The following is a 15,465-nucleotide window of genomic DNA, read 5'->3' as shown; positions in this document are numbered from 1 at the left end:
GAAAGTAGCTCTAATCAGATAATAATTAGTTTAAATAACATGTGTTCATTTTCGCACTCGATAAGATTATGATTTCATAAAGGTATTTATAAAGAAATCGCATTACATCCCTGTTCTAATGTTTTCTAACTATGAAGATGTTTGTTGGGCTGTGTTTCGCATTTCCGGTTTTTCTCGCGGTTGGAGCTCTGGGTATTATATTAATGTTCTTGTTTACGTTGCTTTCATTTGAAGAAACAATTTTTCCTGATCTTAGATCATAAATTGGTTGACAACATTCCAATTGTTAACAACAGCGAAGCGTGTGGCCCCCAACAACCTCAAATTATCGACGTCCCATTCGGATACCTTCTGTCGCCATTTTACGATAATTTTAATTTCGTTCTACCCAATCTTTCTTGTTCTTGGGTTTTAAAAGCACCCGAAAATAAGGTATTACCTTTTTAATTAACGAAGTATCAAACAAACCCTGTTGCTAAGCGAAGTTTTTGGGACAAACCTTACTTCCAAGGTCATCGACTTTAAATTCATACAATTCAATATTCCGAATTGTGATCAAGTTAGTTTGGAAATTTTCGATGGGGAATCCGAAGATGGGACCATTTTAGGAATGTTCTGCGGTTTCTTCACCCAACAGAAGTTGGTTTCCCGAACCAATACCGTCTTCATGAAATTTAGATCCGGGCCCAAACCTTTAGCGACTGGATATCAGATTTATTTTGAAAGCAGCCTACCAAGAGGTACTTTTTTTCTGAAACTTCACACCTGTTAAAAGATATTTGATCAAATTACGATACATTACGAAGCCATTTGTGATCCTGGTGAGCTCAAATGTCGAAATCTCTTGGGTTGCGTTAATGAAACTGAAATATGCAATGACCATGATGATTGCCAGGATGGTACAGACGAAGAAAATTGCTGTGTGTAATCCTCTATTCCTTAATTGCCTCAGGTTTTCATGTTTATCTGTATTTAGCGAAAGACAATAAGCCGTATCCATGCGGTGTACCATTGATAGAACCAGTATTAGATAACGAACGTATTGTTGGTGGGCGGGAAGCAATTGTTGGTAGTTGGCCATGGCAAGCTTCTTTGAGAGTTGTATCCTATGAACCAAATGGTCACCAATGCGGTGGTGTTCTCATACATCCTCGTTGGATATTAACAGCTGGACATTGTTTCAGAGAGTATGATTGTTTTCAAAATTTTAAAAAAATCTGAACACTAGGTTACAATTTAAAATGATTTAAGATTTGACAATGAGGAGTATTGGACAGTTTCGTTGGGGAAACATCGCAAACTGATCCGTGATTCAACCGAACAAATTCGATACATTAATAAGATTTATATTCATCCCGAGTATCGTGGATTAGAACCTCGATGGGTCTGTAATATAAGGAATGCATACAGCTAATAGGAATAATAGTGCCCCATGTTGAATGCTATGCGGGGTTTGTGGGCGTGGCTTGAATACTCACGCCTCGTTGGTTAGTAACAACGCGAGGTCCAACGCCCGTGCAAGGTAGATGAGATTAGTCATTAGCTCTCCCCACAAAATCCCAGCTTAGATACGTTGAGAAAATTTCTGTACAATGATTCTTATTAGCTGTATGTATACTGTAACCTTTTAAGTTATTCAACACTTCACAAGAAGCATTAAACATCCGTTGTAGGCCGGACAAACATGGCTTGAAAGAAAAGCTAACGATATAGCCTTAATCGAACTAAACGCTCCTATCACAATTACACCTAACGTTCAACCAATCTGTCTTCCCGAAGCTGATACCCAACTGAAATCCGCGTCGATGGCGCACGTGACTGGTTGGGGTGTCACTTATGGTATTTAAAAATGACTACCCAATACTTGAAGAACGGAACAGTTTTTAAATATGGCAGCTCTTGCTTTGTTTAAATTATAACCGTAGGTACAGGATACGATTTGGTACTGAAGCAAGCTGCAGTGCCAATTGTGGATAGAGATGTCTGTGATATACTGTACCCTCTATATGAGATTGGAGAGTCCATGATTTGCGCTGGTTACATGGAAGGTGGCCATGATGCCTGTTCGGTTGGTTTATTTTAAATTTTGTTCATTGCCATCTCTGATGCTACGCCTTTTGCGTTATGACTGTAATAGCTGCAACTGTAAACGTATTTGAGTTTTGTCGTACTGCTTTGACTCGTCTCTCACTTGGCTCTTAACTCTCGTCATAAGTTTATAAGTGATATGTTCCATTAAGTATGACACTTCGTAATGCTTGAGACTTACTGAGAGCTAGTTCGAGGGAGAACGACGGAAGCGAGAATTGAAGTCCTACACTCGGTGGTTAATTTTGCAGGACCAAGTTCCATCTAGGTCCTATTTAGTCTGCATTACTAAGCTCCCTTTAACAACGCCTCACCAGGCGTTTGTCGCTTTACCTCGAATCTATGACCTACCTCACTCACTTCATGACAAGCTCTCAGTAACCAGTTGCTAACTTATCTTTATGAACTTACGCTCTCGTTTGTTGATGACACTTTAAAAACAAATTGAAGGGTGACAGTGGAGGACCCTTAGTCATCAAGATATCGGGGTCGTGGCGAGTCATAGGGATTACTTCTACCGGTGGTGTCTGCGGAGCTGCCAAAGAACCGGGCATCTACACTAAGGTAGCTGATTATGTTGATTGGATTCGCTCCAAAATCCTTTTGACAGATTAAAAATTTAAAACAGCTTTAAAAACATATCATTTTGTACTTGTCTTGAACCTCCCTGGCTTGGGAAATAAATCACTGGGATTGCACATTGTTATTTTGTTCTGTTTTACTTTTATTATACTTAAGTAAACTCCTCGTTTTAAGTGTCGACTTACGCTTCGAGTTTTACTTGGTTGCCATATCAGGGCAACGAATAGTGTTGTTGCTGCAGGTCGGGCAATTTAAAAATGAACCAAAAATGTCAGGGAAGTTGACTTTAGTCGGGAAATTTCTTGGGGTTTAAGAAAATTGCATTGCAACGTTGAATTGAACGCAACGATAAATATAAACTAATATTATTCTTAAAAGTATACTTTGTTATTATTGACAACGTTTGACCTAAAAAGGTCAGGGAAACTCGGGGGGATTAGTTAGGGAATTTGAATATGAAACTTTTGTGACAACCCCGACAATTCTTTTATGAACTTAACGTTTTATTGAACGTTTATTATACAAATATTACAGAAAAATATTGGAAAAAATGGTTTATAATACAAATATTACAGAAAATCTTTGGAAAAACGGTTTATTATACAAATATTACAGAAAAATATTGGAAAAAATGGTTTATAGTACAAATATTACAGAAAATCTTTGGAAAAACGGTTTATTATACAAATATTACAGAAAAATCTTGAAAAAGAAAAAAATACATTTTTTTTTCAAGTTCCCATATTGGGATGAGGGTCTTCTTCATCCAATCCATTATTTGGGGGAGTGGTAAACTGTTCCGGAATGGAACTAGAAAGGTTTACGGCGCGGTAAAGAGCTGTCAAGTCTCCTACTTCAGGATCGAAGTCTAACAGAGCTGCGCAAATAGCGTCGCACCTGTTGTCATCAGGTGGAAAAAATAAAGCCCAGAACAGAGAGCGGAGAGAAGAAAAATAAAGTGGTGTGATGAGGATAAAGATAACTTTGTCGGAGAGGAAAACAACTTTGCTTAACTGTTTTATGCTTTCTTCCAACGATGAGCTCCGCAAAACTGACGGGATTTCGTTAGGATCCATTAAGGTTTCTGTTACCTGAGATAACAGGTGTGCTTTCTTTATCACTTTTTAATGTTTTCAAAGGGTTTCTTTATTTTATTTTTAAATGACAATGGGTTTTCAAGGGAGGAACATATTTTTGAAAGCTTATTTTCTCAACCTCCGTGAACAGTATAGAGTGGTACTGAAAGGGGTGGAGCTACTGGGACGTTACGTCAAATTGTATGGCATGAGCTAACGACTTCCAACCAATATGGTCGCCAAAACCGAGGTGTAAAAGATAGGAGGGTGTGACCTCACCACTCACCAGAACGTGCTTAAGGTTATAGCATTGACGATTCAAAGTTGAAAGGTCAAGCAAACCTTACTCAACACCGCAACTATAGAACTAATTACAAAATGAAACTAAAACATTGTTCTTACCTCCAAACTTCTTTGTATGACGGCTTGAGGAATACCAGCTTTGGCCGCGAGTCGATGGGCGTAACTTTTATCGGCAATACCATCAATTAGTTTGAAGAGAAAAACCTCTTCTCCGTCGTTTACAAAAATTTCCATTGTCTGCTCAAAATGATTAATCTCTAATGATCGATCTATTACGCTAATTTACCTTAATATTAATTACTTTGCGTTTAACGATATTATTCAATGCCAACATATTTTGAAGGGAATGAAAATGAGTCGAAACGAACACCATGGGTGTTAAGTATTGGTTTCGAATCCAGTAGTTTATTGTCGAAGCCAATAAGGCCAAACCGTCATCCTAAAATTATTTCTAAACCCTTATCCAATTATGTAAACATATTTAAGACGTACCCCGTCGGTTCCTTGACCAAATTCGTCAATAATGACCAGAGATTCGCTTCTAGCGTTGTTCAAACTCAATGCGATCTGAAAGTCCCAAAAAATATGAGAATGTCAATGTCGTTTAAATAGCAAAGGTAAATAGAGATAACGGAAAGTGAGGAGGCAATGAGGTGATTGAAAGTATGATGTTTACAACATACTCCCGAGTCTTGGATCACTTTCTCTCTAAAGATGATGGGAGGGGGGATGCGTAATCTGAGGAAAATCGGCACACTAACTGTATTACGACTCGGATCCGGTGGGACGCTATAAATGGGGGAGGAATGCTCTGAAACATCGCGGGTGGTCTACGTTTTACCCCCCAGTCTTTCCCCCAATTAGTTACATCGAAGATTCCTGTTTTAAGATGCACGCATTACAGCCTCACTTCGCGTTACTTATGTTTGCTCTTGATACTACCCCTACCTCATTTAAATCCATCGCGAACGTTGATAAATGATTCGATACGGAGTCGCTAGAATGAATTTGAGTGAAAATACCATCGACTATACCGATTTCCGCGGTTTGCGCTGGTACAAAACTACCGACATGCGCCATAAATACCACAAGCCCAACCTGAGAAAGTAAATAAATTCTTAGGTGGAAGGAAGGTAGAGTTTTGACACCCCTTTGCTTAAATGTTTGATGAGTTAGGCCTAATTGTGGTATCACCTGTTTCAAATAAACACTTTTCCCACTGGCGTTGGGTCCTGTTATGATTGTTATTTTCCCTGGATCTTCATTCCCTCCGACTATGATATCATTGTCAACGAAAGACGACACGAAAAGTTCTTGTAGAGGATGACTTAAACGCGGAAATATTTAATATTCTCCAGTCATCATACTTTAACCAAGAACCCATTAAAGGCTTGAGAACGTTTGTTGATATGTTCTCAGCACTTTATGGGTTCTTTATTAAATTGTACCATACCGGCTTTTAGTTATATTTAACCCTGTATCTTTAACTAGTTTTGGTCTTACGTAGTCGAACTCTTTAGCAACTGATGCTAAAGCTAATAGACTAAAAATGACCTTGAAATTAGTTAAATCATCGTTTACCACCAGAAATAAATAAGTTGAAGTAAAGTTATACCAGTCTAATTCGGCGCAACATGACACTACATCGTGTAGAGTTTGGGATAATGTTAAAATAAGGGTTTGTAAACCTTCCATTATGAAATTTTCACGGTCTAAATTTAAAAACTTAATTTTAAGTCCCTAATTTCTTTAATTATTTTTTAATTATAATAAAATGACCTCTAATTTCATAATGAGTATCTCCTAATTGTATATCCAATTCTATATAATATTAATTACATTATTTTGTTATTATTTTAACCTAGTAATATAATTCTGATAATTAATTTAAATCATTACCGATTGTTTTAGCACTCTTATAATTGGCTTTGCCATCGTGTTGAAACTTAATTAGCAAATTAGATAAGAATTAATTAAAATTACTTACGTGCAAGCCGCTAAAAGACTACGTCAACTAAATTTCGTGTAACTTCAAAATATATTATTATAGATAATTATTTACCAAAAAATTCAAATTAGGTATATGGTAATTATCTTCCACAAGTTGTTGACTAACAGGAATGCATAGATAGTAACCAAGCTTTGAAGGAAATAAATTGGAATATTCAATATTCATAGTAGCATTAACTAAATTCTTAATATCGAAGTACAGTTTAGGATTTTAGGAGGGGGGTGTCCGTTTTTGGGGCAAAATTAGTCATAGTTATGTATATTAATTAGTTACCCTTGGCATATAGTGGACTGTACAACTTTGGATACTTTCGTCCAAATTCTCTAACTCTTGGTTAGCGATTGTTAACATTAAGTTAGGTAGACCCATGTATAACCGTTTCTCTAAAAAATTATTTACGAAATATTTGTCGACTTACTTTCCGTTTTCTCTATTTGCGTTTGTAATAATAATAATTACTTTCATCCAAATTTTCATCTATTCCTGGTTTAACGCAGAAATGATGTTGGTTAGCGGCTTCTTCAAAGTCAATCTGATCTCGTGGTTAAGTTTAATTAAATTCCACAACTAATTTTAATTAATTAATTTAAATATATTTACCGTTTTTTCAATAACGCCAGCTACGCGGTACAAATCCGGCGTAAATTTTTCCGAAATCTTTTAGAAGCAATTTAGTTTAATTAAAATTAACATTAATATCTTAAAAATTAATTTAATTTAAATTAAGTTAATTAACTTTTTTAAATAATGGTATATTTTTTCTTGTTGATCTAATTGCATCTCCAATTACTATGGCGCTATAGACAGTCTAAAATTAATTTAAAATACTTAAATATAATTGATATTACTTTATTATAGTAGGCCATTTGGTCTATTTTTCCCAATTTTCAAAAGTATAATACCTTGTACAGTGATTTCCAGTCGTTTATTGCGAGATCGGTAGTTTTCATACGTTTTAGAAAATTCTGTTTATAATTATTATAATTTAATATAACTAAGAAATAGTTTAGGACTATAATAGTTAAAAAATTAACTAACCAGAACTTCTCTAACATTTTTAACATGGTTTTCCAACATTGTCGTGGTTTCCAAATGTTTGGTATCCTTGAAATATTCAATTGCATCTAAACGGGACTCTAAAATTGTCAAATCTCTTGTGGGTCTCAATAGGTATTTTCTAGAATTGTGAATAAATTAATTTTATAGTATTTGAGAAGCTTGGCAGTATTTCGAAACCAAAAAAAGAAAATATAATAATACCGCATTTCTTTGGCGCCTAATGTCGTGCGACATCGGTTTAAAAGTCCTAATTGCGTATGGTATTTAAATTAATTATTTTAATTGTAGTTTAACGGTTTTGGGCTATAGTTTTAATTGTAATTAAAACTAATCCTAATTAATTTATACCGTATAAGCTAAGACCCTCTTTATTTGACATCTTATAAGCCGAGGGATGGGATGATTTGTGAAATATTTGAAGAACGCTAAAATAAATTTAATTACAATTAAATATAATGCTTAATTAATTAATATGTCATTTAAGAAGTGTTTTGATGCAAACTGAACGTACTCGTATGTTCTTGTATCGATGAAAACCAAATCCTCCCTTTTTAAATTATAAGTTAACCAATTAGTTTTAAATTCATATTAATTAAATACTAATAAAATAATTAGCAATTACAAATTAATGACTTCAATAGCCAAAATAGGAACAAAAAGGCAATCGTTTTCTAATTCAATATTAACTTTCATTTTGTCCAGATTCTTTAGTAAGGCCCCTGCTGCCTTTATCTAAAGAAGTATTACATACTTCATATTATTTACTTCTGATATAGCTAGAACCCAAATAAGTCCTAAGAACTTTGTATTTACCGCGTTAATGCATTCAAAATTGAAAAAAGATGAGAAATATAAGTCTCTTTCGGTTTTTGAAACCAGCTTAGGCATTTGAGGCAGGTTTATAAGTTCAAGTCGGTTTTTGGCCCCTTGGAATACTATTTAATAATTACCCCAAAACTAATCTCAATTAATTAATTAATTTTAATTAAAATCCTCATTAAAAATTACCGTAATCCTTGTTAGGAATAATGGTTACGATTTCGTTATCTGTTGTAGTGGAACCTTCGTTTTCTAAGTTAAAATCTTGAAGTTTCAAAATTATTAGTTATAGTTTTTAATTTGTAATATTCTAGTTTTACGTAATATCATTGAATTTATTCACGGGTTGTATGAATAAATTCATGGCAACAAAGGTTTATAGATTCATATTTTGTTTTGACGGTTTATAAGCGTATTATATAATAAATGTTTAGGTTTATTTATAGGTATTATAATACGAAAAAGAAATACTGATTTTGTAATTTGTTTTGAAAGTACTTAACGTTTTATCAAATAATATAATAATCATAAAATGGTCTAAAAAGCTTTAAGAGGCACGCCACTATGGTACTTTTCCAAAAATTTATAAAATTTAGACAGTTTTAGTTAAAATGAAACTAAATCGAACAGAATACTGCAAGATTTTCTTTCTGTTGTAGATAGCGGTACAATTGCACTCGCAAATAACTGGCAACACTTTCCCGCATATCATCTATTTAAGTACAAGAAGAGTGACGTCCCCCTCTGTTTAAAAATCCCTCTATCTATAGTCTATAATATATATATTAAATATATTGTATGGAATGCGATAAAATTATCTACTTACGAACTAATCTAATATACTAGACTTGTTTATTTAGGATTATTCCGAATTATACTGCTGTACTCTTTTAGTGTCTTTCCGTAACATGCCTATTGTATCGATTTACTATGTTCACACATACGTCACACTGTTGACTTTGTGAACAACACACATTCAATTAAATAAATAAAATATATTTTTAAAACATCCAATATAACTTGCTTCAAAAGTACACAGGGTGTTTCTGATAACCAAGAACATCCCCCTTAATTTATATTTCAGACTTATCAAAAACATCCTGTATATGATATATATGTAAAAACCAAAAGTATATAGGAATATGTAGAAGTATTATTTGCAAGGAAAGGAAAGTAAAGTTAAAATATTGGTTAGCTACACAGTACACACAAGAGTGTAGAAGCTAAAACTTGTTTTAGTCTACTATATACATACATACATGTGTCTGGAATAAATAAGTATGAAATGTTTACTATTTCGTTATTTAAACTTTTTAAAAAAAGAAAGAGAAAGTTAAAGCAAATATTTGAAAATAAACTCAAGAAAATACTCTCTCGAGAGTCTGCAAAACATGAATCTGTAGACCTTTTAAAACCAAATAGAAAGAAATACTACTCCAGGGTTATAACCTAACCTTTTAAAATATCATTTTTAATCGCGTTTCTCCATTTTTCATCGGCATTTGAGCTTATCACGATATTAGTCGGCTCTATTTGTTGGCATACTTTTATAATTAAGAGAGAAAGAGAGAGAGAATGCGGGATTAGAAGAAAAATAAATAAAAGAAAAACAAGTTAACCGTATAAACGAAATATTTGCGTAGGTTTCAATCAACCCCATATGCCTCATTTACATTTTTTCGTGATATAAAAATCGTCGGACGATTCTAGTTTATCGTTAAAAATTCGAAAAACACAATTTTCCGAATCGTAGCAAGCCCCTCCGAGTTTTCCACCTGTCCATGACAAACATAGAAATATGTTTTTCTGTCAAATGCAATGGAAAGTAATGAGGAAAACAACGTAAACTCAAGGTTATAATATAATATAAAGAAGAGATTTTTGGCTAAATTCTTTAGCATAAACACCTCTTTTTGCAAAACGCTAGAGCTTAGAGAACTATCATCATTTATTTCTCGTAATGGCCTAGCTGCCGCTTCCGAAATAGAACTACTTAAGTCCATCCTTTTTCTAAGAAAAATGAAAAGAAAGAAAAAAATAACAAACACCCCCCTTAATTTACCGCTAAAAGATTAAGGAGTTCTTTTTCTATGGAAAGATAGTATAAATTCCGGAAAAATCCCCCTTCCGGCCCCGACAAGTTGGAACGAATCTTTTCTCCGAATATCATACCCTTTTCCCCCGAAATCTCGCGTGCTGTTGGTAGAGGCTACTACGGTTTCTTAGAATGACGTAAATTTCGTAAAATATTTAACGTACCGTAAATTCTCGAAAACCTTGAACAACAAGTGTGTCAAAAACGAGTTTCAGGATTGTTATAGGAATATGTTATTTTATAATCTTACTACCAGAAAAAAATACACTACAATTACTTAGAGAGCCTAAAGCGGGTGGTTGGGTCTAGTACAACTTTTACTACCCACGCTTATAAATGTACGTGTAAGTTTTAAAATAACTGTACTCGCAACACTTAAGCCTACTTCTTGAAGATTTTGAAAAATCCACCCTGCTTACTTCGTGTTTTTTTCCTCTTTTTATAAACGCTATGTGGGTGTCAACGCGGATCTAGAATAAATTAAATTTAGTCTCACTCGTTAATTAATAAATCGGGGTTATTATTTTTAACTTATTAAATTAACAATCTAGGACTATCTTTTCCAGTTAAGTTCATTAGGCCTAACTAGTTATCAGAAATGAAATTGGCGCCAAACTCTCTAGAGTAGCGCTGAACATAAGCCAAAGTTCAGATCTTCATAGAATCAGTTCAAGAATGCGGTAAAGAACATAAAAGGCCTAATCAGCCGTTATACAATTTGTTTTTTTGACAGAATTTTACGCGGCGGTTTCGATTTATATCTGCCGCCAGCGAAATTCGCGTATTTTTCTGGTTCTTATCTCTCTCCCTCTAACTTTTTCTCGGAATCGGAAGCTGTGACGTCAATGGTAGGGTTTATAGTCTTCCAGCTAAAACCCACCTACTTCTTCCGGTGATGTCATACGAAGCCAATCGGCGCCCGTAATAATGAGTCATTTCTATTTTCGCCTTGTGTGACGTATAAAGACTCCTCCTATTTTTCCGCGCGAAGCCAGGTACATTTTGAAGGCGAGCTCTCTTTATGGAATCCAATCGTATCGCGAAACGCGGCGCTGGCGTCGGTTCTTCGTAGTTAGTAGAGTTTCCTCTTGTACTGAAACGTCAGAAGAAATGGTGTCGCTAGTAGTACTGTTATCTAGTTCCCAGAAAAACCGCGCTTAAAACAACTTTCGCGCAAATGCACTGAACCCCTGTATACTGGTGGTACTCCAAATCGTGAGTCACCAGTTAAAAAGTGAGAGAGGCGCCGAGGTGCTGACTCAGTTCGCTACTGCTATCCGAGAGTGTGGTGCGTTGATAATCGTCTGTGTTACGAATTTAACTTAAATTTTCAATGTTAGGGACGAAAGTATTTTAATGCCAGACGGTTTACTCAATCAGTTTATGTCAAAAAGAGCCTTAATATAATTAAATACGTACGATTAAGTTTAATCGCGATAATTTCATCCATCGAAGCTAAGCCTTGGAATCCAAGTTTTTGATTGGATTCTCCAAGAGACTCCCGTGTCGTGTGTGGAAAGTTGCCCATCGAAGCCAAGGGACCCGTCTAGACAAGTTGGAGTCGTAAATCTTCGATTACTACGTTAATATAACGACCGTTGGTGCCGAAAATTCTCGCCTGCCTTCCACGTTTTTTGTTTCAAAGTTAGGTGTTGGCCGATATATAAGGTGCCTGTCTTCTTGAAACAATGGAAACCACGTTTTACGACGATCCTCAGTTTAGATCTAAAGAGGAGATCAAGATGTTAAAAAGAACTATGACACTTGACCTTGACAATAACTCCAAGCAGCTTAACCCCAATAAAAAGCAAAAATTCACCACTTTGCTCACGAGCCCAGATATGCACATGCTCAAATTGGCTTCCCCTGAGCTGGAACGTTTAATTATTGCCCAAAATGGACTTGTAACAACAACCCCAACTCCAACACAGTTTTTGTTCCCTAAAAATGTCACTGAAGAACAAGAAAATTACGCGAGAGGGTTTGTTGATGCTTTAGTTCAATTACATCACCAATCGGGTGGAAATTCTAATGGTAATAACAATGTTAACGGTAACGGAGAGAATAATATAATCATCCCGGAGTTTATCACCATGGGGGGTGAAAATTACACCATTCTTCAGACACCGCAAGGACAATCCGTTTCATTAGCTCAAACAAGTTGCTCTACTAATAACTCTACCGTTATTTCAACCGCTGCTTTAAGCAATAATCGGAACTCGGAGAGTGTTGCGGTGAATTCCACAAGATGCCTTACATCATTATCCAGTATTCCCCCTTCTTATTCCTCAAGCATCAATACCTCTTCTTCCTCTTCATCTTTATACATCCCGAACTCTAGTTCCTTTCTAAATACAATTCCAACAATTAAAGAAGAGCCGCAAACTGTTCCCAGCGTACGAGGTTCACCTCCGTTGTCTCCCATTGACATGGAAAACCAAGAAAAGATTAAGTTGGAAAGAAAGAGACTTAGAAACAGAATTGCCGCTAGCAAATGTAGAAGGAGAAAGTTGGAACGTATCGCTCGTTTGGAAGAGAAAGTCCGTCTTTTAAAAGGAGAAAATAGTGAACTTAGCACCGTTGCTTCGAGATTAAGAGATCAAGTTTGTCAATTGAAGCAGCAAGTGATGGAACATGCCAAAAGTGGATGTCACATAATGATGTCCAACCCTTTTTAGGAAAGGAATTAGAAGATTTGTAACATTTATTAATATAAATTCACCGGAAAAGAATTATCATCCCTCCATTAAAAAAAAAAAAAAAAAAAAAAAACATTTTATCAAATAATATAAAATCATTGATCGTGAACTACTTTATATTTCCATAACTTTTGAGTGTTTTAAAGAAAAAGAGATTTAACAGCAGCCAAATTTTGATGTCTTTAGAAATTAGAATAAATGGTGGCTATAAAATTTTTGCTAAAAAGAAAAAATTAAATTAAATTTAATTAATAAAAAGGGCCTTACAGCGTGATTTAATTAATTTAAAATTGTCAACTTAGATTAAATTTTTAATTTTAAAAGGTTCCAGTCTTCCTGCACTGCACAAGAGTGAATGAACCTTAATTATAATTAAATTAAAATAATTATTAATTAATTAATTAATTAATTAATTAATTAATTTGGTGGCATATAAGCTAGTCCTTAAATGTAAATGTTTTTTATAATATTAAATAAATATGCCTTAAATTAAATTAAATTAAATTAAATTAAAAATTTTTACATATTATGTAATAATTTAATATTAATATGCAAATTAATTAGGAAGAATCTATGTTGACAATTTTAAAATTTAAAAAAAAAAATAAAAACTATTACAAAATACAAATACATTAAAATAAATAAATAAAACAAATTCTAGTCTTCGTAAGAAACAAAAAAATATTCAATATTATATTAATAATAATGATGATAATAATAATAATAATAATAATAGAAGTAGTAGGATTGTGATATATTTTGCTGAAATATCTACATATAAGAATAATTAAAATGAATTAAAATAAAATGCTATTTTCAATATAAATTCATTGAGATCTGATTAGGGTTTACGCATAATAAATGAAATTGAAATTGAAATTTTTCTATTTGTTACAAAAAAATAAACGGAAAAATTAATATTTAATATAAAAACAGGCCTACTATTTCACTTATCGAGAGTATTTTTGCTACATTTTGTATTTGTCCCAATAATTTATAAAAAAATGTTGTTTTTTTGTATTTTTGTGATAGTCAAAAACAAACAAACAAAAACAATTCTGATATTTGTCCCAACCAACTTTTTTAAACATTAAAATTTAAATAACTAGAGTTAAATTAAATTAAATTAAATTAAAATATGCAATACTTTACCTGGTAACTAACTACTTTGCTATATTCTTAATAATAAATTAATAATTGACAAACTATAAATTGTTAATTGTTGTTTTTCATTAATTCGGTTTTTTTAATGAAAATTAAACAACTTTTGGGTAAATTAAAATTTAAAATAAAAACATATTTTTAATACTATACTTAATGGACGGAATATATAATTAAATTTGTAATTAATAGTAATTTACTTAAGACGCTTAGTAATCTATTTTTTAGCTTTCTATATTTAAAAAAAAAAGAATAAAATAAAATAAACCTTTTTGTGACTTAATCAAGAACTCTATTTGTGATAAAATGATCATATAAAAGTATTTTTCGCTCCTTAAAAATTTTTGAATAAAAAAGGTGTGAAACAAAAATTGAAATTCAAATGCCTTTTCTTTTTGCCAATTTTTTCTATATTTCATAAAAATAAAAATAAGAATTGTGTAAAAAATGTGTATTTTTCTACTTCATGCTTTAAAAAAATGCAAAGCTCAAGATATTTGTAAAATTTAATAAAAAAAATGAATAAAAATTGCCTATGAAAACATATAAACGTTTTAGAGTTAATCTTTTATTGTTTGGATTCCAATAAGAGTAATTAGTTTATTTTTTTTTGTAGCCTTATGACCTTCAAATTTAAATTTAGTTTAATCAACTTAAAATAACCCATTTTGTAATACCGCCGATAGTGATAACAACAGTGGAATTTTTTAATCTAGAAGAGGGCTAAAGAATTTTTTTAACAAAAACAAGATAATGTTAAATGAAATATACCCTAGTATCAGGTTTTTATCTCTAATCAAAGTTCCGCTTTGAAATATTGCGAAATTAGTGACAATACGTGATGTTTTAAGAGTGGGTGCGTTATTGGCGCGAAAATTCAAAGTTTCGCGCCTTTTTTTAGTTCAGGTTTCCGCTCCTAGATAGCGCCTTCATCTCTGACTGAAATCAAAAATTTGTTGCAGACGATTTTTTATAGGCCTATTCAAACATGAATCAACCACGTGGTGCACTCACTCTTAACCGAGACCTAATTTTTAATCTATTTTATTATTTAAATATTAGGCTTAACTATTGGGAAAATTTAAAATAACAATACGCGTAAGTTAAGTGTAACAAGGTTTTAACTTTCAAGAAATCATAACAAACATTACCTTCCTTTTTTCAAGTAATTAGTCTACTACTACGAGGTGAGGGTCATATGGGTGGAAAATTTGGGTGCACATTCTCTTATTATTTACTTTTTGAAGAAATAATTTAGGCCTAATTACAGGGTTTAGATCTTTTATACGGTATGTTAGAAAGTAAATTTATTTTTCTTTCTTTTTTTTTTCTAGAAACATGTCTGGGTGTTGTTGCAAACGTCAAAGATCGTTAGCGAGTATTACAAAACTCGTCTTAATTCTTCTACACAAAGGCAACCTTCTACTACAAAATGGTCTCAAATCTTGTGAGTTTTTCTTTAATTTTTATTTGCATTCCGTTGAGACTTAGATCAGTAGTAATTATAGTCTGTCCACTGTCTCGATGCCAAGAGAAAATTGGAAATTTTATTAGGCCTAATTCTAATTTTTA

General features: G+C 33.1%; 3 protein-coding genes across 3 annotated transcripts; 2 read left to right on the top strand and 1 right to left on the bottom strand.

The window, feature by feature from the left end:
- The first annotated feature begins 131 nt into the window (after window positions 1-131).
- LOC149709843 (tryptase-like) lies at window positions 132-2,791 on the top strand. Its single transcript, XM_089860745.1, has 9 exons — window positions 132-167; window positions 235-432; window positions 512-740; window positions 807-920; window positions 977-1,187; window positions 1,252-1,384; window positions 1,674-1,839; window positions 1,926-2,080; window positions 2,524-2,791. The coding sequence occupies exons 1-9, from the start codon at window positions 132-134 to the stop codon at window positions 2,701-2,703; spliced, it is 1,422 nt and encodes a 473-aa protein (XP_089716871.1). The 3' UTR covers window positions 2,704-2,791.
- Window positions 2,792-3,119: 328 nt separating this feature from the next.
- Window positions 3,120-11,115, bottom strand: LOC149709842 (mutS protein homolog 5-like). Its single transcript, XM_089860744.1, has 20 exons — window positions 9,846-11,115; window positions 9,612-9,744; window positions 9,393-9,482; window positions 8,128-8,202; window positions 7,933-8,054; window positions 7,742-7,851; window positions 7,631-7,666; window positions 7,468-7,544; window positions 6,520-6,597; window positions 6,334-6,443; window positions 6,112-6,189; window positions 5,949-5,994; window positions 5,829-5,870; window positions 5,503-5,761; window positions 5,244-5,376; window positions 4,998-5,147; window positions 4,542-4,616; window positions 4,351-4,488; window positions 4,149-4,286; window positions 3,120-3,761 (listed from the first exon to the last, which is right to left on the bottom strand). The coding sequence occupies exons 1-20, from the start codon at window positions 9,939-9,941 to the stop codon at window positions 3,402-3,404; spliced, it is 2,346 nt and encodes a 781-aa protein (XP_089716870.1). The 5' UTR covers window positions 9,942-11,115; the 3' UTR covers window positions 3,120-3,401.
- A 184-nt stretch (window positions 11,116-11,299) lies between these two features.
- Jra (Jun-related antigen) lies at window positions 11,300-14,443 on the top strand. Its single transcript, XM_089857951.1, has one exon. The coding sequence runs from the start codon at window positions 11,722-11,724 to the stop codon at window positions 12,709-12,711; it is 990 nt and encodes a 329-aa protein (XP_089714077.1). The 5' UTR covers window positions 11,300-11,721; the 3' UTR covers window positions 12,712-14,443.
- Window positions 14,444-15,465: the final 1,022 nt, after the last annotated feature.

The sequence above is a fragment of the Phalangium opilio genome, unplaced genomic scaffold (assembly GCF_054372755.1).
Source record: "Phalangium opilio isolate 3A_F unplaced genomic scaffold, DU_Popi_V2 ptg000011l_1, whole genome shotgun sequence".
Classification (NCBI taxonomy): domain Eukaryota; kingdom Metazoa; phylum Arthropoda; class Arachnida; order Opiliones; family Phalangiidae; genus Phalangium; species Phalangium opilio.
Note: the sequence above shows the minus strand (reverse complement) of the source record. Positions and strands in the feature narration are given on the sequence as shown.